Below are 23,470 nucleotides of genomic sequence, written 5' to 3' on the forward strand. Positions count from 1 at the left end.
TAGACTTCGAAGATCAATTTTTTAAAATTGAATTGCCCGACACATTCACTGTTTTTTCAATTAAAATTGATGGATATGTGGTTCGTTGAAGAGTTCGAAACTCATTTCTCATTCCTGCTGGACGGGAGGCTTTGCCATTACAGAAATCGGGCGAATATTTTGCAATTCCATGCAATTTCGGTCGTTATGCAGACACCTGTCTGAAATGATTCCTTTAAAAAACCTACTGTCCAACACCCGTCATTTTAACATCATTATACACGATCAAAGTGTCATAAGTGAAATTTACTGGGCCAATAATATTCATCTCACCCTTTCTTTCGTAAATAAAGAATTACAATTTTCAAGGCTGTGTTTTAGCCAATTTAATCTTTTTTTTGACATATAAATCGTTATGCTAATTGGATGACGTAGTGTAGTAGGAAAACATCTATAATTATGCCAAGACCAGGAAGAAAGTGTGAAATATCAAGGTGGATCAAAAATGCTTTAATAATTTCAAGAGCAATTTTGTTACATTCAATTATTCGCACAAAATTTTATCATCAGTCATTAGGATTTCCTAGAGCAGTTTAACGACTATCTCTTTTTCCAATCAGCATCATCGAATTTCCATAAAAATGCGAATTTAATTAGCCGAAACAGGTTACATCGTTTCAGTCAAAAACCCCTTCTTTTCACAGTAGATAAAAAGTGTTTAATTTAATTGCAGTGTCTAGGATCGCAGCCTCCCTCTTCCTTCCACTCAAAATTTTCGGTTTTTCCTTCTTTGATCGACCTCGATCTACGCCCCTGCATCGGCAAAATTAGCGGACGAACAACTAGTTTCGTAGATCCGTGACAATTAATAACGTTCTCGGTTTAGAATTTCAAATTTTCGCGTCTGACATTTCGAGCAAGGTTGCGGATTCTCTAAGAACATTGGACTGGTTACAAATCGTAAAACGATACCAGGTGGAATAAATTAAATAAAAGAAGAAAAAAGGGAAGGATCCCTTGTCAGTTCTCGTTAAAGTTGAGATGCATTTTATGATTTTGCAGAATTCATATTTCTGGTATCCCCCCTCTAACTATGCAAAATTCCGACCCAATCAATGTTACGAAGGTCGTGTACTTCCCTTGTAAGATTCTTTCTAATAGTCCCTCTTGTTCACCTTGTTCTTATTAGAACGATTGTTATTTTGTACTGTTAACGTCGATGATTCATTACCTTGATCGGGATACACCGATTTTCCTAACCCCTTGGAAGCTGTACGCAGATAACGTTTAGTGTTACAAGGTCGATCACGGCAATGTTAATTGATCATCGTAGCTGGTTTATTTCTCTCGCCAGCCGCGATTCTAGCGTACCTTCACCTGGAAAAAATCAGTTTGCACGTACGTTTTGCGCGGAGAAGGAAGCTCGACAGCTGCGCGGGTCATCCAGGTAAATTTGATTAAAAAATAATTCTTTAATATTATCAAGTATACGGTGGTTATGCGCGTAGCGAGTTGCATAAATCGTTTCTCGGCCGATTTCGACACCGGAAACTGGCTTTGTCCTTTTCCCTTCTTTCAAACGCACACACCAGCCACGGTCCGTTTGTTACGCGCTCGAGATGGGTCCGTTCCTCGCGGGTTGCGCAACCATCGCGAAGCGGGTTGCAGCGAAATCGACGAAAATACCATGCCCGAATTTCGTGTTTACCCTAACTGGTTGTTACGTTTATGGCAGGTCCGTTTGCACGGTCGTTAAAGCTCCGCGGAATAGGACATATCGGTGATGGAAAGAGCTGAATTGTTCATTGAAGGCTGCCTTTTTTCGGGAGCGGTGAGGTAAGCGTAACGGGTGATGCTTTTTAAGGCAACCAGTGTATTTCTTTGTGCGTTATTTATATAAGGAATTTCAAATAGTTTATAAATAATTTTAAATTTCTGTCGCTCTAACGACATCTATCAATCACCCATCGGCCTAATTAAAGATACAGGTTTATTATCATATAACAAGGTCCAAACTTATTATTATCCAATAGTATATTTTTACTGCTGGTCACACCTCGCAAACGGAGTAATTTGCTCCGTTTCAGTCGAGCAAAATGGCCCGCAGATCCATTCTCGAGCGGTGCCATTTAAACGTACGAAAATTTCACTCTGCATGTATCTTTATTGTCATGAAAATGAATACGATCCGAAATGGCCCCTGCTCTGAACTTTCCCGAACGCGTGATCTATTCACAAAAAGAAAGTCGACTTTGTCTCGTGATCGATGCATTAAATCGCGACATTGGAATCTACTTACAAGAGGATTCATCGATTGAGCAATCAACGAGAAATTTCGAGGAACAAGTTATCCAGCTATTTTTATTCTTGATTCGAATTCCCGATTGTCTGGTTGCTTCTTTAAGGGGCCGTTTCTTTTGTAATGAATTTTTGAAGAATGTGAATGTTTTCCTTCGACGGTGTTTTGAATACGAAACCATTTAGGTTTTAAGCGGAAAGACTTAAATCAAAGAAATGATACGTCTGCTTTCAGAAACTAAAAGTTTTGATAGAAACGCCTCGGATCGTAATTCTTCTGCAAATTTCTAATTAGTAAGCGAAATACAGGCTGGGAAAACAGACGTGTTCTAAGGGTGTTTCGTAATACACAGTTTCCACAGAGGCGAGATATTTCGCTAAATTTTACGACTAGAATATAATTAACGTTCTTGTAGAAAAATTACGCAAAGATTATCGACAGGAAAGAAATACGGATGATGAAGAAACGATCCGTGAAATATGTCGAGAAACGGCTAAGTGAATCGAAGCTTGATTTATAAACAAATATATATCACTTTTTATTAATCATTGTCGAAATTTTATTGCTGTCCGAGAAAGGAACAGAATCACGATCCGAAGAATCATTGAAATGAATTAAACCATCGACAGGTTTATTTCTGCCAAAGAGAATTTGCATAGAGGCCGGTGCAAAAAATGGATCTTTATACCAGCAAAGGTAAAAGATCATGTCTCAGTCGCTTTATGAGGTGAATGTCGTTTTCTCTTGCAAAGCAAACAAAATTAAAGCAACAAAAGGAATTCGACCTGAAATTCAAGCGACATCAACGTAAAAGAAAAAAAAACTCGTTTTGAGCTGTTCCTGTTTTCTACGTTTACTTTCATACGTGAAGGTTCGGATGGTCCTTACATAATTATTTCACGAGTGTTACAGTTTTTAACCTGCACCATCGAGCTCTTAACGAGAGTGTATAAAACCTTTTGTAACAAATTATATAATTCCCATCATTAATCAAAAAAGCACTGTCTTGTAAGATTTATCCTGAACAATTAAATGGAAAAGCCACCATAAATGGTCAGGCGTATTCATTTCACAGAGTTGCTAGTTTGGCAAGAGGATTTCATGGAAAATTCTTCACAGCCTTTTGTTTGATACCGCAAAAAGGGGCTTACTAAATATAGACACAGATTAAGGAAAGCCTAAAGGAAAATTCAACGTGACCCGCATTCTATGAACTCCGTGTGATTTCGAGAATCGGGATTCGTCGAGGTTCCCAGATCGCGCGAAATCGCAGCCAAGGTTCGGGTTGAGAATTCTACACAATAAGAGGATCAGATAAAAGATGCCGATCGCTTGTCGCGCGAGGAAGTGTCGAAACATTATCATTTGCGTATAATTAATACCTTAATGACGGACTTAACGAGAAGGATCGGTCAATTAATAATTCATTCAACGCCGAGGTTCTTTAAAACTACCCTCGAAAGTTGTTGGCATTCGAGCAAAGGAAGATGGGTAATTTGAGGAAGAAAATAGCAGACGTTTCTTTAAAAAACATTTATAAAATCAATTTATTGCATGATTCGTAACCACTACGGCGGAAGGAGAACGTGTTTTGGTATTGCGCTCGTCATGATGTCTCTTGCGATGCTGCGAAGGGGTTAGACGCGAAAGGGGTTGGTGGCAAGATTTTAAGGGAAGGTGGGTGAAAAATTCATCTAGTAGTGTCCCAAACCGTGTCCCAAACCGTGTCCCAAACCGTGTCCCAAACCGTGTCCATGAACGAGAATGGGAACAGTTTCCTTGACGAGGACGGGCTGGGGAACAGCGACTGGAACTGCATGGGGCACCGCGACCTGAAAATGCAATTAAAAAGGTCGTAATTAATAAAATCAGGGAAAAAATCAAAAACGTCGATTTCGACTCACCTTGACGGGGTACGGGGCCGGTACAGGTACGGGCACTTTAACTGGAACCGATACTGGAACGGGTCTGTCGACTGGAACCGTGATGGTTTTGGTTTGAACCACAGGGTAAGGCTGGGGGACCGGAACTGCCACTGGAACTGGATGCGGGACCGCGACTGGTACCTGAAGAAAACAGAAGAAAACGCACAAATTCGTAGGAATTATAGGAACGTTCGCATGAAAATATTCAGGATTAATAGAGCGTGTCTAGTTTTGTAAGAGCAAGCAGGAAGTGCAGTCGTTATTCTCACCTTTACTGGGACTGGTCGGTCGACGGCGACTGGGTACGGTTTCGGGACCGGAACTGGTACGGCGACAGGCCTATCGTGAATGGCGACCGCCACACTTCCGTGTCCCAGACTACCACCGAGGAGACCATGACCTCCGTAGCCCAGATCGCCCAAACCTCCCAAACCGAGCAGTCCACGCTTCTGGACCGTTTTTTCTTCGGCGGCGAACGCCACGGCGATCAGCATCACACATACCTTGATGGAAAAAGAAGAATGTCAGATAATTGGTTGGTTTATAAAAGAGAAGACTTTTCACTAGGAACGTTCACGAAAACTTGAACACTCGTAAGAAAATCACAGAGGGATTTGAGAAAAGTTTATTTCGAAGCCACGAGACGATTCGTTCAGATAAAAACGTAACGTACCAGGGCCCTCATGTTGACCGGCTAATACTTTGGCTAGAGTGTCCTGTATGGAAAATTAAATGGCTTCTGTCGCGTAGCTAGAAAACCACCCTTTATATAGGGAATTCACTTTCATTTTGTGCGTGCACCCCGCCAATCGAAAGCCAATGCCCGATCGGTGTTCTATCGCCACACCTACCGCGTATATGTACTGTTTACCCAAGATACGGTCACACAGTTTTACACATTATAATATATAATGTACACCAGCGATTGTATAACACGTTGAACGTGCACTAGTGGCGGGTACATGGAACGCGAGCAGTTTATGCAGATGCATACATATATAACCGAGTGTGCATTTCGAGCTTAGGCGGACTCTTTAATGAGGATACTTAACATCGCTGGAAATGACGACAGACCGTAATTCTGTAATAAATTGGAAAAGAATTTTCTGAGAGAAAGTGTGAAATGTTTGCTGAGGATTGCTTGAAATGTTGAAGGGTAGCAAAGCTGTTTTTTCCTTTTCTATTTATTGGGAAGTAGTAATTGGTCAGAAATTGCATAGAATTACTCAATGGTAAAATTGCAAAAAAAGAATACTTATTAATTAAAGTTGCGTTGAACCTGCAAGGGTTTGTTTCTCCTAATTTGAAATATTGCATAGGAAAAATATTATGCAAAGAGAATTGTAATATCAGTTGCTGTTAATTGCAAAATGAAAAAGATAAGATAACAGTTTTTAGTTAATCGTGCAGCTATAATTGACACCGTAATTAATTGCATGAAGTCCGAGGCGTATGTAGCAAAATCACTTAGAAATTATGCAATACCGTACAGCGTAACGAGTAGAAATTAATAGATCTGGAAAAGTAGGAAACTTTATATTCAGAAGTATTTATAACCCAGGAGAGACATTTCCTGGTTTCATTTTCCAGTTTCTGCATATTTTCCTAATTTAATGTGTCTGCAGTCTGATTAATCTGAATTTTTAATTTTCTAAACAAATTTTTTATTTAAACATTTGATACAATCTGAAATTTAACTTACATCCATTTTCTTACAGTTTAGTATAATTTAATGTTGCAATTTACATTTTGCTTTGAAATGCAAGCGAACTGGAAAGATCTTGTTAACGTCATAAACTTTTATTTTATGGATACAAGTTCTTACTTTTTTAAGACTGTACATTTGTAATAGCTTCATTATAGAATGCGCTTTGTAATTTCAAGACCCATTACCAGAATACTGGCAATACCAGTAAAAGAATCCCTATTTTACAATTGATATCGATCTATTTGCATCGTTCTATCGATCTTTATCCCGATTTGTATTACTTAGTTTAACAGTCAGTTCACTTTAACATTCCCTCTTAAATCGAGTCCGACAAAGCCATTCAGATCGATCCAATCATGTTCAGTCCAGAAACACGACAGTTTTATTATCCACATCTGGCGTTGGAAAATAATCAGGCTTATCGTTTGTTAGTTTCTTTGTTATTGCCTTAGCGGGTGTATTTCAAAACGACGAGAAAAAAAAAATGCAAGTTCGTCATTAGTGACCCGAAACTTAGAAAGCGTGACGTAATATAGAGTTTCAAACAGCTGACTGGTTGATTAAGAACGAAACGGATCGTTTGATGTCTTATCAGTCACGATCTCTTGATTTGCACAAGCGATTTCATTGACTCGAATCAGGATCTATTACTGCAATTCTTGTCAAGTTGAATTGAAGTCTCCTATAAATTATATAAAGTAAGGATCCTATAGATACAAGGGAGCGATATGGGAAGCAAAAGTAGGAGCGGAGTGATTAGGAAGTGATTGGGGTTGATTCCTGAAGGACAGATAGAGATTTGAGGATTAATTAATTAACACTTAATGTAAATTTATGTTTTTTCTAATTATGTTTTTACGTTTTTGCACATATTTTAATTGCACTTCTCTAAAAATTCCCGAAAATTAAGAAAGATAAAGGAAAACAACCCTTTATCTTAATAGTTAAAATTAGGGCCAGTCATGTCACCATTCCTCCAATAAAAATTTAAATTCTAGTTCACCCCCGAACAAAGGGATAAAAATACGAATTCCTCTGACTATTTGCTAATAGTGCCGGTGAAAACAGTGACTGCCTCGTTGCTATCAAGATCTTTCTTACGTAAGTCAAGCTAACGTACGAGGAAAGCTTCTGGGTCGTTTATCTGTAAGAATATTCAGGGTGACTAGTCCTTATCCAGGAGTGAAAATTTTTTCAACGAAACGTCCCTACGATAAACAAGTTGTTCCTCTGTGCATTACTTTGTTGAGTCAGAGATTGTATTAAAAATTCCATGGAACTGGTTTCGGCCACGTCATGATTGATGGCTAAAACCAGTGAAAGTTGTACCTAAAAATTGACGAATAGTCAATGACTAATGCATTATGATCGTTTCGAAATCCTTAACGTCACAATCTTTTTTAAAAATTTAAAAATTATCCAGGGCTGATTATAACATGATTATAATTATTCCTGTGATTAAGTTTAGAACAATGTTGCAAAGCAGAGTACAAAACACTTTTCGTTAGAATAGTGTATCGATAAGAAATTTCATATGTTAAAGCCACTTAGCGTGAAGGAAGGATTTTTGAAATGAATGAAATATCGTGTGAGCAAAATCCTAGACACGCGATAGATAAGGTGGATGAAATAAGGTACGTGATACAGGATACGTGAGAAATTTCGCTGCAAGCGAAACACACCCATTTCAATAGGCCGTCGACACATTCGGACAATGTTATACATAAGCCACAGTATTGTTGAAGTTGCTCATACTTACGTCAGAGAATTAACGAGCTTACAAGCAATTACAAACGGCATAACTTATAGATACCATCGATCATTATTCATCGACGAACGATTGCACTGACCTTTTTATTAACACTCTAATGATTCTCCCTTTGAGAAATGTATCAACGCTGTCGAGTCTAATTAACTCTTTGGAGACAAGCATTTTTAAATTTGCACAGATTATTATTAATTTAAATTAAAGGAAATAATAATTCCATCTTTTGAAACATATATTTATAGCTGTGTTTTTTATTAACATTAGAATTACCAGCGTTCGATGAGCATTTATTTAATAAATAAATAAGGGATGAAACATAAAGTATCATATAAAATTATTCTCTATCATGACAAAAATTAGCACTTTAATAATTTCTGTAATTTAAAATAAAAAATGGAAGATTTTTTAGAAGCGATTTGGTAGTTCTAGCGTTAAGAACATAACGCAGTGTGTGAGGAATTATAAATTACTATGATAATTATGTTTGGACATCTATGCGCCGAGGTGTATTACTGCAATTCTTGTCAAGTTGAATTGAAGTCTCCTATAAATTATAAAGTAAGGATTCTATAGATACAAGGAAGCGATACGCAAGGTGTCAAGAATAAGAAACCGTAGCCAAAAGTCAAGATAATTTCTCCGAGCGTACATAGATCAAAGCAATGACAGAAATTAAATATGACCAGTGTCTGAGCTTGTCGATCGATCATGCGGCACGCGACTTTTATCAGAGTCCGCGGTAAATTGAAACCTGTCGACTGGTTGGTTGGTTAAAGGCTAGGGGTCACAAGGAACAAGGAACAATAGCAAGGCTAACTGCGAGCGTGGCAAGCGTTAATTCAAATCGACCATGGCAGAGACCTTCTTGCGGTAGGTCACAGACCATGAAGATTAGTTATACAAGCGACGAAGAAGCGCCTCGGGCGATTTCCAGCCGCTGCTAATTCTTGTCTCGCTGAATTGCACGATCTCGACTTGCCAGTTATTCGATGGAAAAGGTCAGGAAAGAATATGTCTCTTCAAGATCAATGTTAACATAAATTTTAAACAATTTATTCTTCTTTTTTGAAGAAGAAGCAAACTATAGAGTAACAAAGTTAACCGTAACGGTCGGATATCGAGAGCCGTTCAACGGAAGCCAATTACGTTCTTTTTCCTTTTAAGATCATTATTGGTTCCGATATCTCGACGAAACGATCGTGATCCCACGGAACGATATCCCTCACGAACTGCATCCGATCGGAATTCAGTGAAGGGTACCAGCGACCGCAGCAGAACAGAAGCGACCATTCACGTTGAACGTTGCAACCCGCTGGTAAACGATACGTGTGGCATGCATGCGCCCGTTGCAGAAGTGCATATGCAAAACCGTGCGACCGACTATCCGCAATGAGCCACTCGCCGGGTAAACGATGTCTAAAGAGTGGTAAAACTGTCTCTCGAACGCCCGTTACTTTTACGAACGATTCAGATATTTTACACGAAATTATACGTTCGACGATGTTTCAAGATCTTTTTATTGATTCGAAAACATTGCGAAATTATGGAGAAAAACGGTAAAAACAATCTTCAAACGTTTCGATAAACAAACTTCAGCTTTCTCCCGAAGACAAATAAGAAAATTAAGGATATACAATTTTAGGACCGTTCGAATCGGCTGACATTGAAATCAAGAACGTAATTCAGCATGATTTCAATTTGCAATTACGAAACACTCTGGTGAGAAAAAGGACACAAATGTTAGACATTAAGTAAGATTTCACGCCTTTTCTTTGGTGTCCTTGAATCAGCCGAACGAATGACACAGAAGGTGAAACTTCATCTGATTCCCTTTCCTGTGTCCAGGAAAAAGGCACAGGATTCGAGTCTGACGAGTTTCGAACGAAATCGGGTATATTCGATGGAAAAGGCGAGTGTCAACTTTCATCGAGACAAGGGAAAATCGTTGTAATTTTCACGCAAGAATGCAAAAATTCGAAATTGCAAAAAAGAAAAGGGAAGCGATTCTCACGTGAAGCTTTTCCTTCGTACGACCCTGGACGAAACGCAATCGTGCTACTTAGAAAAGTGCATTACATCCGAGGGTATTGGTGCATGTACACACGATGTGCCTAATAGATTGTAACCGCTAAGTTAACGACGGTGTGGCATAATACAGATGCTTGGACCCGATAGTCACTCGGGATTACGTAAGAATCATTACGGTACCAGTTCTACGACCCGCACTGACAATGGGAAAATCAGATCTGCCGATTATTACCGGCTAGGATCGAATGCATTATTAATCATTCGCCATATAATATCGAGCCACATTCGTGACGTAACTTACACTCTCAATGTATCAAATTTGATTGGTACTTTCAGTATGGTTGAATTTTAAATTTGATACCAATTATAATTTGCCTAATCAATTTTCTTTATTTATTTTAAAATTCATTAATAGAATTGGTATTACAATCATTAAAGAATCTGATATTTAAAATATTATTCTAATTTTCTAAATTTTACATTCTCTTTAAAATTATTCTTCTAATATATTCCAGACACCGTTTTTCAAGGGTTGAAAAGTTAATTAAAAAAATTTCAGAAATATATTCACGAAACCTTTCATTTAAGATGCGTGCGTAATGCGTGGAGCTGATCGATCCTGTTACTTATCGGCAAGGATAGTTTAACCGACAGGTGATCATTAGAATATTTGCCATTCCATCGCGCTATCGCAAGAGCGTACGAGCGTAAATCAGTCGGTCGAGGTGAAACTTAAAATTCAAGCGTGCGTCAAAGGCAGGCGAACGTTTCTCTCCCCCGGTGTGTGCGCGCGGAATCGCACACCTACGTCGCGATGCTGAAACGTAATTACACGCTGCGCTTTGATCGTTCAACGGATGCCCTCTATTTATCGGGGAACGTTTGAACGGACCCCCGGAGCAGCGAGAGCAAAGGGGAAGCTCGCCCTTTCCCTTCCGGCCTGACCGCTCGAACCGGTAGATTTCCATTCGGCTAACCGTTCGAAAGCGGACCACGTACAGACAGGCCGGCCAACATTTGTGCAATTGCGGATCTGGAATTCTCGGATCGCGGGAACGGCGAAGGGCGAACCAATTGAAAGGGAAATCGCTCGTGATGCTGCCCCTCCCTTCCGTCCGAACGATCTTGCGACTTTTCCTCTTCTATCCCCCCAGCCCGATCGCGTGTTTCCTACCATTTTTAAACGATCACCAGCGACATAATAGGTATCGCGATACATAATCTGGGTCGTCTATTCGTTGACTCCGTCAGTTATAACTTTCAAACGACATTTTATTTCCGAATTTTATCGATGTCCATCGACGAAAATAGAAAGGCGTCATTGAAAAATCCATTCGTCTTATGTCATCTCGATTAAAATATTCTTCTATACAGAAAGAAGAATTTTATTTTTATTCGATACGGTGATTAAGTTTTCCCTGTTAGATTGTTAGAATATATTCTAAGCAATTTGGACTATGACCCCGTTAGGTTTCAGTTCATTTGCATGACACGCACGGGTCTCCGTATAACTAGATTATGAAGCTACATACATCGACCGGTTTCCACGTCGAGACACACTAATCGATCGATGCGTAACGCACCGTTCGATAGGCTCGTTTTATTCTTCGAGAAAGATCGTTCGATCGGTTTCCGGTTTTGTAGCCCTTCCATTTCCAAATTACTTCTCAGTTGCTCGAAATAAATCATTTAGCGTGATTATACAACGGACGCGTTAATGAAAGGGTTAAGGCTCGATATGGAAGGCAAGCTCGAATTAAGGATGCAATTAAAGAGGCAAGTTGAAGGAGAGAACTGCTCGTTGTGACATTTCTTCGCTGATCACCGTCCGTCATTATTCTTAGCCTCGTTTCCACACCGTTATACTTGCGTAAATTACGCGATTTAATTTCATTCTACATCGACTCGATGCGAGAAAAAAAATCGCGAACGTGTTAGTTTAACGCTCGACCTTGATTAACAGCATCATTAGACTCCTTCTGGAGATGATTGTAATTGGAAGTAATTGTCTCCTTCGATTCGATAAATTAGGAGAGCATTGAATCAGACCTGTTTTAATCGTGATACGCCTAAGAAATATTAACGATGCAACCGATTTGTCACACTTGATTGATATCATTTTGATTCATTTTATTTAGTAAAGGAATGCCCATGTTTTTCGCTCCATGGCGAACGTGTTAATGATAGAATAAGTTTCAGAAAAGGCGTAGATCGAGCGGTGACGATGCATACCAACGTTCTTGGAAGGACGATTATCAAAGCATGCTAAAAGACAGGTCGATCTCTGGACGTGCTTCATTAGCGACGATCAAACAAGGGTCGTACCTGCAATCCAACGATGCTGAGTCAGTCGTCAAATTAGTCGACGCTAACGAACCATCTCGCCTATAAAACTATCCGAAATTTTCAGAGACTTTCGATCCTGCAATCAAACCTTCACCGCCCTTTCATACCCATCAATTATCATTAGAAAATAAAATCAATCATTGCCCCCTTGATTAGCATCGTCAGTTAGATAACCAAGGTGTCTATGATTCCAATAGAAAAATAATTACAAAACAGTTGAAATTTTCCAGAAGGTATTTGCGATTGCTAAATCATTCCCGATCGCACAAGGTTCAGTCTCAATTAGTTTTGAACGGTGAAAGGCGATGCAACCGTAATTAAAAGCATAACTAAATCGTCGATTAAGTCATACAGCAGGATCGACAGACCTCGATCAGCAATGCGGTCGAGCAAAACGTAAACGTTATTCCGTAATTCTGGTAAGGCAACCGTAATACGCATTGCTTTAGATATACATGTAAGAAGAGATTCATTTGCGTGCCTCGACAATTAACGCTTTTCTCATTTATGTTACAAAATTCTTGAAATGAATTGGTTTTTATAGCGAAATTCACGTTAATTGGTATAATTCAAATATTTCAGTTTTTGGTGTATTATATCGATTATTAATTTCTTTGTGGTAGAATATCCCCGGTGTCCAGGGTATGACGCACGAACGGAGGGTAAAAATGCAAGGTATTACGTAAGGAACACGAGACTTGGACGGTCGATTACGTGGGCAGTCGATCGGGCCGATGGAAAACGACACATGTAAGCGTGTGCAATATGCATCGTGTAACATCGAATACGTGACCATTCGAGCGTAACGTTCCACGGGAATGTTTATATATGTACGTTTATATCGAGGGAAGTACTGGTCGCAGAGTTACTACGAGTACCATTTACGTTGCTACCCAGCCATCGAAAGCAGTAATTGGATTCGAGATAGCAGAATGGTCGCTTTCTCGAAAATCCATCGAGCCCCTCCTGAAATGCAATCTTGCATCTTGTTTGCCTCCGATGCTTGCATCTGATCGAGTATTAAATTTGATTTCCATTTCGAGTTGCAACATTCATTTCAGTTATGATTACAACTTTAGACACGCATTAGTGTTTATTTCAAAGGGCTATAAAAATTAACCTACATCTCACTCAATAACGATGAGTTCTTACCGTTAATTGCAATGACAATAAATAAATAAATTAATTAAATATATAACAGTCAGAAAGCAGTCTCAGTCGAGTTCCTGTTTACGCTTCATTCTCGTCGTCCCTTTCTGTAACAGGTGATTCCGTGGGTGGTTCGGTTGGCCATTTTCCGACAGTCGCGGCAGGGTCAATCGTGGACGGAGGATCCGTGATTACAATTGGGTCTAATGGTTCAACCGTTTGCTCCTCCTCTTTCACCATGTTTTTGTCCTTTTCTTCGAGACTCTGGGAGCTCTCGTTTACTTCCGGTTTCACTGGAACCATTTGCGGTTTCGCCTCTGACTCAGTTGAATCTGGCGTGGGTGGTACCAGTTCCGTGGATGGTACCATCGTTCTGATTTGACATTGACGACCCATGTAACCGAGAGGACAGATGCATCTAATTGTAACATAAAATTTCACAATTACGTTATCGATTGATTAATCAAATTATCAAAGACGATCGTCAAGTATCATCACCTGTAGTTGCCATCTTCCTTTGTCATACTAATGCAAGTTGCATTATTTTTACAGATTCCTTGGTGCTCGTCGCAGTAGGTCAGCTTCTCGTTGCATAGATCACCCGACCATCCAGGTTCGCATCTACACTCCCATGGACGTTTGCAGGAACCATGGACGCATCCAGGGTAAGGAACACATTCGGTGCAATTGGGACCAGTCCAGCCTACGCGACACCTACACGTCCCTGGACGACGACAACTACCGTGCTCCCGGCTGCAGCCTTGCGAGCAAATAGCTGCAGGCAGAATAAATAAATTTAGATAAATGTACATTGGGATATTCGAGGGTCACTTACGGGTCTGACATAGAAGTCCGGTCCAGCCGGGTTCGCAGCGGCATTCGAGTGGCCCTTGGCACGTACCGTGGACGCAGCCTGGTAAAACGGCGCACTGTTTGCATTTTGGTCCTTGCCAACCTAGTCGACATCTACATAAAAGGTAATTCAAAAAGATGATAAAAATCAATTTAATTTTTTAATGTAAGTAATTTGCAAGTCTTTGTTCTTAGAATTAAATTCCAATCTTCGAATATCATATTTTCCAGCGATCAGGATAATCTTATATCGATCAGCATTGCTTTAAAGCAGCAATGAACGTTAATGGGACAAGGGCCGGGTAAAACCTGTCGGTTTCGTTGCTTCGATCCGCCGCTACCGGTACTGATAACCGTTCATTACTCCGCCATTACGCCTTAGCGCGTTACCTGCATTCGCCGGGCTTCTCGCAGTATCCCTGGTTAGGCAGACAATCGGCAGCGCAGATCGGTTCCGAGCAGAACATCCCCTTCCATCCAGGATCGCAGGAACACTCGAAGCTCACGTTACAGCTGAAAGTGAAAATCAATTGCGTCACGGTGCGCCGCGAGATGGATACGTGGTGTTCGAAAAGGAACGTTTCGCGTTACATGGAAATCAAGATCCTTTGGGTTGGTCATGGGTGAAAACTTTCACGGTTGGATCCGGGTTAAATGAACCAAGTAGACGTGTTAGATAAAAGCGTTCGTTTGAAATTCGTGGTTAATTTTAGCTTCGGGTAATCGTATCTCTTCTGGAATATTACGTTTCTAGAGAAATTAAAACCGGCAGTAAGTGGATTGCGGTTTTCGTTTGTCGAGGATTTATTTTAGCGGTTCGATTTACAGAGTTTTATTTGAAATATTTATATAATAAATTTTCAGGAAAAGTTTACCTGCCGTGTTGACATCCCGGTAGAGTGACACACTTGTCGCATAGCTCACCGTAGAAGCCTAATTTGCAGCGACACTCGCTGGGTCGACGGCAGTAACCCTGAAGAGGGTCGCATCCCTTCCGACAGATTGGTACGTCGCACAAATCTCCGGTCCATCCTAACAGGAAGGAGAAAAAAGAAAAATGAAAGGAACACCGGTTATACAAACTGGAATTTCTATGTCATTAGCTTCTTATTGCTAAGGACGAGTTCTACTAATCCCTTCTTATTCTTTCTCTTTTTACCTGGCAAACACTTGACCTCCCCGGCTTCGTCGCAGACGTAATGCGAGTTTGGATGTTGAGATGCTGGTATCTCGCATGCTTGCTTCTTCCATTTTGGAACGTATCTAAATGGAATAGAAATTTATATTCTATCGCTACAAAATTAGAAAATTGAATTACAATACCCTCTATAATTAATACTGCGATGTACCCCTTATAATACGCATTCTTCACGATCACAATGGATGTATTACAAATAGAAATCACTTTTGACTCAATGCCTTCGAAATTGGATCCACACCACTTTCAAAAGAGAAACCATTCGTATATAGAATAGTGGAACGAGACATAACCGAGCATGGGGAACACTGTTCAAGATAACATCGACTACGACTCGGTAATTAAAGCAACGGTGTACTACACATGTGACACCCGGAACCTTGTAACAATCTGATCATTGATAACAAGATACTACTCCATTCTATTAATTCTAGTAACAAATACCGCGTATGACTTCCGTTTGAAAATAATTACCTAAACTAACACATATCAATATCCCCTTATTATTATAATGATTATTATCATAACTCCTTTTTTATTATATGATACACAGTATACCAGAATCTAAGGAGTCTTTTGACTTTTAAGAGGTCACAGCTTCCCCAATGAAAATAATGAAATTAAAAAAAATGATAATCGATGGATAATACCTCGGGCCAGCTGCAAATCCAAATGGCAGTGCACCAAGACCAAAAATAGTTGTCACACCAACGGAAGGTCCATTGTTCAGATTGCCCAGTTCGCCAGGGCCGATCAGGAGGCTGAGACAAGCGAGCAGCAGTATCATCTTTGCTTGACTTCCGAGTCAAGACTGAGGACGACCGCGTCCAAGGCTTCGCCTTGGATAACGGGACCTTGTTCGAGGTCATGGCACACTTTTTCATGGTTGCTCAGTGTGTCCGCATGTGTGTGACAGGCGTACACATCTGGACTTCCCCCACGGACTGGACTGTTCGTTTCTTTTTTTATTCTTTTTTATTCTTACTTGTTCGACTCACGACAAGTTTATTATTCGCCGCTCGGGAAAGTTCAACGTACCTCTTCGACTACCGAAGCAAACAAGTACGTATCTCCCGCTGCTAACGGCCCCGTTCGAAAGGAAATGGACGTTCTTGGGACTTTCTCGGGAGGATTCGTAAGCTAAAGTCCCCGGGGCGAATCGAACCAACTCGAGAGCTCTGCCATTTCTTTCGGACGTGTAACAGTTATTTCGCTTGACGGTCTTTCGAGAACGTTCATTGGGAAATTTATTCGTTAATCCATGAACAGAGGAGCTTGGGTCAATCGCGACACGTACAAGGATATAATTTTTCTAACGAAAGAGTTTATTGGAAGAATAATTTTCAAAGGAAGGGTGTAAAATTTAGAAAATGAAAATTTAATTAAAATTCAGGCTTGAAGAATCTTCAATTGTAAAGGTTCCACTTCCACCAAATTTAGTTTTTGCATTGAAATTAGGGCTCTCTTCATGGTCCGTCGTCCGAGGGTTAATCCCCACCACTCATATTCATTTTCTACTCACGCGGTTACTATTCCTTTAATTTCAAAATTTGTCCAAAGCAAAAGATATATTGGAAAGTAAAATCCTGTTTTCCCATGGTCGATCTTACGTTTATTCGAGGAAATCCTCTTTTCTATGGCTTCCAAAGGATTTCTCTGAAACGTTCGATTCCCTCTGTAATCTGGTTTAAATCCATTCGATATGGGAGGACAGTCGACCCTTCCGAAATTCGATGAAAGAACCTAGGGAACCCTCGTCATTCAATTTTGATCCTCTGCCAAGGATACTTTGCCAAAGAAGGGATTAAAATCCAAAGTTTCGAGTAGGATAAAAATGTGTTCGTGTCACGTTCGCAAACGGTTGCTTGTTTACAAGTGATTTATTTATATTTTAAGAACTATGTACAAGCTTTCGTACTACTATTTACAAATAAATACACATGTTAGCGCCTCGAAAAGCGCTGTTCTACTTTCTCTGATGATATAGGAACTCTTTTTAACAGTCTGTTCGTTGCGCGTTGAGCAAGCAGTGATTTTCAGTTAACCATCCATTACGTACAAAAATATCATCCAACGATTTGTACATACTACACCAGCACATTTACACGTTTTACAGGCTATTTTCTTATCTATCGAACATCAAATTTACAGTGTCAAGTGAAATTAAATCGGTCGCTTGAACGATTTTTATTCTGCAAATATGTTGATCCAAGTAACTGATTCAACTGTTATACATAATGGTAATATCTAGATCGTGAATGTTCATGTAAATATTATTTTTTTGCAATGATTTTGGAAGAATTTATTTTATAAGTGCATAAACATTCGCAGTCTAGTAATGGCAATAATCTAGCAGTCTCCTTCTTAATATTCATTCGACGATAAAATTTGCCACTTGAGGGCAAACGTGTCCCTGAGTTTGTCATTGTCATCGACGATTCATTAACACATCGACTTTATTAACAATTTTGTTCGAAACCAAAAAAGGAAAGAAAATATGAGATGTTCGAAAGGCAGTCAATGTGTTAACCCTAAAAGAAGGGTGAATCTCCTGAGACTCACGGTACTTACTTCTACATACACATATAATACAACACTTTTAAATTTAAAATCATTTTCAATTAAAAACTAAACGTTTATGTATCATCTGTTCCCACTGTCAATTGTTTCATAACAGTAGACTATTTTAACAGAATCCATGGGACCTTGTTTCGATATTTAAGGTGATCCTTTTATTCGTGAAAATCAGCTTCAAACTTCTTCAACCTCAGCATTTTTATTCTTCATGCAGATTTTAGCCAGTGCAAGGATGATCAGCGAAAGTACAGCACAACCGCAGGCAGCGTAGACGTCCCAAGGATACAGGTACTCGAGGGTCCTTTCTATCCTCTTAGCCTGGACGAAATTAGGCCTGGTGTCCACTTCGATGGGGAAGCTACCTGGTCCGTCGTTCGAAGCGATTCTGACAAAGTATTTCGTGCCGGGTACCAAAGAAATCTGGGCTGAATTCGAGTCGGCCACTTGGTTACCCATTAGACCTCCAGTCTCTGGCTCCCAGGACACCACGTAAGACTCCCTATTCCCTTGATCCTTGTCCAATTTCTCGTAATCATTGCTAGTAGACGGTGTGTTGTCAGTTTCCATAGAATCCTCGTTGCGATCGTCCTTCCTTCTGAAGAAGAACCTTCGGAATACCTCGTCGGATATTTGAGAATCCTCCTGGCTTCTCCACTCGGCGAGCACCTTCTCGCCGTATTTTTCCAGGAAGAACTGTCTGACTCGGTTGTTGAACCGGACCTGTTCCAGGGATCTCTGTTTCTGGAGCTGAGTCTGGACGTCCTTCCAGGAGATGGTCGCCTCGTACAATGGGCCTTCTTTCAGGGATTCCAGCTTCGGCACCCACTCTTGCCAACTGTAGTGCTTCACACCGTCCTCCATGGCGACGATGATCCAAGTGTCCGGTCTTAGGTTTGGATTGTGCCCACCCGAATAATAACCGGTCACACGCCACTGTTTGTACACCTTACGCATCACCACTGCCACGTCGAATCTGTCCAGATCTATGGGTGCCTTCTTGGGTGCTGGTAACATAGACGGAAGGTACTTTTCTTCTACCCTTGTCTTCCGGTAGTTGCAGGTCGTTTGGCATGCTGGACACTGGAAACATAATTAATGTCAACTGTTAATTAATTTCGCCAATTTTCGAACGCTCGTTTTTAACCAAAAGAACGAATTAACTATCCTCTAAAAAGAGACATTCTATTTATCTGAAGAAACATCAAAGGATCCTGATCTGAAGGTTCATCGTAACCTGGTAGTCAGACGTTGCCCAAATATTTGAAAAAGATTCCTATCTCTAGAGGTCGATACATCGACTGTTTAAACTCGAGCGTTACAGGGCAAAGGGGCTCGATCTTCCGTGAAAATCGACAGGTAGCCGTTTCTAAGGATTTTCCCAGCCCGTAGATCTTCGCGTTCCTTTATCGAGGATTCTCTTTATTCTGGTCCCAGGGCTATGAACCGATGCTCATCGATTATTTCTACCACGGTTTCGAAACGTTTCAAGTTAACCCCCGCGAAAAAAAGTTTCCAACGGTCGATCGATTCGAATTTTCCGCTAGTTCGATACACTCGAAGAATTTAACATAAGCTGAACACAAAGATTCAAAATAATTCGAAATTTTCTGCACATATTTGTAGTACTAATAATTGCTGGAAAATGATTAGAAATAGCCCCAGAAACAAACTGCAAACAACCCTCGATGCAATTTCCCCTTGTCAAAGGAAACGACCGAAAATTTCCCCCTCGCAGCATCCCCTAATCCAAAAGACCGTCTCGTCCCTAAATTTACTTACATGTAGATACTGGTCGCCCTCGCAAATGGTTCTCGTTTTCTCCCATCGATTCTCCAGGCCCTCGCAGTATTGCCAGCACTGTAACACACAAGAAGAAAAAAAAAAAATAAAATAAAATAAAATCACATACACACAGTGAAAGAAGCGAGCACGGAGGGAAGAGGGAGGTTTGAACGTCGAACAAAAAGCTCTTGCACGCACGGGTAAAAAGGACGACGGTACAGGAGGGGGATGAAGAGGGAGAGGAACGGCTGAGGAACGCAAAGAAGGAAAGGGAGTATAAGAAAGCATCGGCTGGGACCCTTGAATCGAGCGATTTAAGCGGCTATAGAGAGGACCAGGGGAAGGAAGAGGGTGCAGTCAGAAAGAGAAGAAAAAAAAAGAGATGAAAGAAAGAGAAAGAGAGAATTGAGGAGGGGGTCCGAATTAGCTCCAACCTGTTTCAGGCATAACAGGCACCGTCGTTGTTGTCTTCATATTTATTGGGGTACCGTCTCTCGTGGAGCCCTGTTTCCAGATTCTTTTTTTTTTTTTTTTTATTCTGTTCTCTTAGAGACAGACCCCTTTCCTCTACCCTCACTCCCTGAATTATCCTTCATCACGATGTTCCTTCTAAGTCTGGCTGCTTCGTAGAAACAGCCACACATAGGTTCCCTCTTTCGCGCTAATGACGCCTCGGAAAAAAGAAGAAGCGACCTCGCAGCCATCTAAGAACTCGGTCTCGCGATAATTTCTTAGGACCGTAACATTTTTCCAGTCGGCTTTTAGCTGCTATGCGTAAACGAGATTCGAAGAAAGGCCTCGAGTGCTTCTGGTGGATTAGTCAGAAACAGCTGATTATATCATCGGTGATGAGAAATGGATACGCGAAAAACAAATAACGGAACGATCGATTGTTAAAGTAGATTAATTGAAAGTTTGATGACTGTATAGGAAATTGGATCGTTCAGAGCTGATTTCAGTAAATTGAAAGCCACGAATGATTCGGTGTAGACGTTTGCGGCGCCCTTTCATCCCGTTTATTTCACTTTACGGCGACCCCGGTCATTGATTTCCCGAACGAGGGGACTCGTTTTTACGACCCTCCAGCGATCGTAACTCGATAACGGTACGATCATTTCATCTGGATGAAATCTGATGGAGCGATCGACGCCTCTAATCCACGGCTCTTCGATTACCATCGGCCGATTAAATTGCCTGCTGGTGCGAATTTTTATTTCTCTATTATATTACCAAAATTATCGGTACGAGTCCAAGATGATTAATCGATCGAATTGGAAGAAGAATTCTGATTCTTTCAGAAAAGTAACAATGGACGAGGAACCTGCCAACGATCTCAGGCGTGTTCCCCTCGTTTCCAATCGGTCGAACACCGAACGGTCTCCCTCGAGATCCCAAGTTGAAACAATTATCGTGTGCAGGAAAAGAAAGGAGGTCGGTTCAAAGCGAGCGCAAAAGGATTCCCCTATCAACGAATAATCGTCATTAGACGACCGTAACTTGGACGTTCTTTCACCGAGGGGGTTCCCCTCCAGCACGACCTTCGTTAAGCCACCTCCGCGCGTCCGCCTTCTTTGAGAATCGTTATTCTAATGTGTCCCAGGGAAACGAGACTCGAGGACCTCTCCTTTCTCCTTTCGGGAATAAATTTGAATGGATCATCGTCGCCCTGTTCCCTCGTTCAACTCTTCTCGATTCAACCACGATAATGTTCGAACCGTGTACGTGTCTCCTATTCACGCATACACACACGCAGAGACATTCTTTTTCTTGTTGCCCGTGGGTGTACACGCGAGCAAGATGGCATCGATTTCCCCGAAATTAATGGACACCCCCTGTACACCAAATGAGCAACGCCCTACGAGTACACACACGTGGTACGAGCCATTGTGCGTGAGTTAATCGTGATTCCCATCTGTCCATCTGCGACGCGTCCGACCCACCAGGGGTGGCTACCAAGGGTGGGGACGACCACCATGATTTTCCTCGGCGCCCCATAAAACCGACACGCGAGATTTATCGCCACGATTCGGCCTCGGTAGGGTCCTATTTCGATTTTCAGATGATCGAATCGAAACGAACGTGATCCGGAGTTACTTTTTCGCAGGGTATTTTGATTTCGTAGGAGATTGTTTATCGTTTGGTAGACGAGAATAAAATTGGGATTGTTGGTTTTTCGAGGAAATTCTTGAGAGAAACGTGTGGCCTGGAACGGTCGCGTCGGATGCTTCGAAATTTCGTGACGAGTTCCAACTTGTGAGTCTATTTGAGACGAGGAGAGTTCGTGTGCGTTCAAGTAACGATAGAAGAGAGAATAGATATTTTTAAATACATTTCTTCCCAAGGGACTGAGATTTAACGAAAAGACTTAGAATAAATAAAAAGATAAATTTTCAATTACCATGCTGCAACTAGTTTGCTGTTGACCCGAATACCAATCGCAAACTCCATCCGTGGTATGCTTCCTTAAACACTGCGATCTGCACTGAGCAATTCTGATAATTGGTCCAAGATCGAAGCTGGTAACCATCGTCGTACACCAGACGAAGAACAAGAACCACAATGTTTCCATGTTCGATTTCGTATCTCAACCGTGTATTCACTCACTCGTTCACTTTCTCAATTCTTCACTATAGTCCGTATTAATAACACTGTTATAACAGGAACAATAACTATTGGTTATCGAATGGAACGATTGAAAGTGTTGGCCGAAGAGGTGGACGAGGAATAGAGACGCGGGTACCTCCGAAATTTCGAGCCGACTGCGACCCTTCGGTGGTCGGTACCTTCCTTATGTAGCCACGCGCCCCACCATTGAATTTCAGCTCGTCCCTACCCCCTTAAGGCAACCGTAGCATCCCTTGTAATTATCCGTGGGCTGGAACCATCTCCCTCGGCATATGGTCGACCACGCTGCATCATCGTCCTTCTGGCCGAATTATTTCGCCGGCCAAAGAAGTAGGCCAAACTGCGAAAAGAGTTGGCCTTTCTCCTTTTTGTAATTCGCCATTCGGCGACTAATCTTGATTCCACGAAACCGATCAGGATAATTTCACTGAAGATCAACCCTTTGAGAAGATCCCTTTCTTCCTGTTATTATTATAACATTTTGAATAGAACGATTCATTTTTGAATCGAGCGATTCATTTTCAATCGTAACTGTATTGTAAGATTTTTCGTGGATGTATGAAAGTTTTCAATTTAAGGAAATGGAGGATCGTTGATGCAACGAAATTACCGAAGCATTATTCTTCCATAAACGACTCGCTTAACGTAGATTCAAGTTTCCCTGGTATGCTCTGCGTACAATCTGTCGTCGCGAATATTATCTGGTAGTGCACCACCCTCGCATTACAACCTCCTAGCGTTTCACTGTAATTATCCACGTGCCGTATGGTCGCCAGCATATGGTCCAAAACGGCATTCTGCCGCGAAGAAACCTTCCCCGATGCGGGAGGAAAGAAGAAAAAAGATTGTTCCAAAATTGACCTGTTCTCGGGAGAAATTAAATTTCGTCTTCGGTTGATCGTGGAATCGCGTCGCTTTGAAAAGTACCTTCAAGTTCCTCGATGATATTCATTCTCAGAAACCTTCTTGCCAGTGTTCTTTGAACAATTTTAGGTAATCTGAATCATTCATGGTTTTCTAATAAATTTTTGTTTCATTGTAAATTTTCATTTACATTTATTATTAATGGTCGAGAAGATAAAAGGAGTTTTGGGCGTAACTAGGAGGAAACGGATGATCAATCGACCCTCGCAGTGACGAGGAAAAGACCGCAGGGCCTTCGGGAAGGCCCTCAGGGTGTCCAGGAAAATTTGGCCGCAATTAGCCAGCATCCGCCCAGGGCTACGATGCAAAC

General features: G+C 41.0%; 3 protein-coding genes across 3 annotated transcripts; all 3 read right to left on the reverse strand.

Annotated features, from left to right (window-relative positions):
- Positions 1-3,835: 3,835 nt before the first annotated feature.
- Positions 3,836-5,154, reverse strand: LOC117603941 (uncharacterized). Its single transcript, XM_034323567.2, has 4 exons — positions 4,877-5,154; positions 4,473-4,706; positions 4,183-4,344; positions 3,836-4,110 (listed from the first exon to the last, which is right to left on the reverse strand). Exons 1-4 carry the CDS (start codon positions 4,886-4,888, stop codon positions 3,973-3,975), a joined length of 546 nt encoding a protein of 181 aa, XP_034179458.2. The 5' UTR covers positions 4,889-5,154; the 3' UTR covers positions 3,836-3,972.
- Positions 5,155-13,001: 7,847 nt separating this feature from the next.
- Positions 13,002-16,058, reverse strand: LOC117611552 (uncharacterized). Its single transcript, XM_034339516.2, has 7 exons — positions 15,903-16,058; positions 15,214-15,317; positions 14,930-15,086; positions 14,445-14,567; positions 14,038-14,168; positions 13,701-13,977; positions 13,002-13,620 (listed from the first exon to the last, which is right to left on the reverse strand). Exons 1-7 carry the CDS (start codon positions 16,037-16,039, stop codon positions 13,284-13,286), a joined length of 1,266 nt encoding a protein of 421 aa, XP_034195407.2. The 5' UTR covers positions 16,040-16,058; the 3' UTR covers positions 13,002-13,283.
- Positions 16,059-17,091: 1,033 nt separating this feature from the next.
- LOC117611559 (uncharacterized) lies at positions 17,092-22,385 on the reverse strand. The gene is made up of 3 exons (XM_034339526.2): positions 22,010-22,385; positions 19,609-19,686; positions 17,092-18,909 (listed from the first exon to the last, which is right to left on the reverse strand). Exons 1-3 carry the CDS (start codon positions 22,178-22,180, stop codon positions 18,004-18,006), a joined length of 1,155 nt encoding a protein of 384 aa, XP_034195417.2. The 5' UTR covers positions 22,181-22,385; the 3' UTR covers positions 17,092-18,003.
- Between the last annotated feature and the right edge of the window lie 1,085 nt (positions 22,386-23,470).

The sequence above is a fragment of the Osmia lignaria genome, chromosome 9 (genome assembly GCF_051020975.1).
Source record: "Osmia lignaria lignaria isolate PbOS001 chromosome 9, iyOsmLign1, whole genome shotgun sequence".
Classification (NCBI taxonomy): domain Eukaryota; kingdom Metazoa; phylum Arthropoda; class Insecta; order Hymenoptera; family Megachilidae; genus Osmia; species Osmia lignaria.

Coding starts and splice junctions, on each gene's coding strand:
- LOC117611552 (XM_034339516.2), bottom strand. CDS start 16,039: ATGATACTGCTGCTCGCTTGTCTCAGCCTCCTGATCGGCCCTGGCGAA. Junction 14,169..14,444: donor GAGAAGCCCGGCGAATGCAG/GTAACGCGCTAA, acceptor CCTTTTATGTAG/ATGTCGACTAGGTTGGCAAG. Junction 13,621..13,700: donor AAGGAAGATGGCAACTACAG/GTGATGATACTT, acceptor TGTTACAATTAG/ATGCATCTGTCCTCTCGGTT.
- LOC117603941 (XM_034323567.2), bottom strand. Junction 4,345..4,472: donor ACCGACCAGTCCCAGTAAAG/GTGAGAATAACG, acceptor TGTTTTCTTCAG/GTACCAGTCGCGGTCCCGCA. Junction 4,111..4,182: donor CGGCCCCGTACCCCGTCAAG/GTGAGTCGAAAT, acceptor TTGCATTTTCAG/GTCGCGGTGCCCCATGCAGT.
- LOC117611559 (XM_034339526.2), bottom strand. CDS start 22,180: ATGGAAACATTGTGGTTCTTGTTCTTCGTCTGGTGTACGACGATGGTT. Junction 19,687..22,009: donor AGCAAACTAGTTGCAGCATG/GTAATTGAAAAT, acceptor TGTGTGTTACAG/TGCTGGCAATACTGCGAGGG. Junction 18,910..19,608: donor AGGGCGACCAGTATCTACAT/GTAAGTAAATTT, acceptor TTATGTTTCCAG/TGTCCAGCATGCCAAACGAC.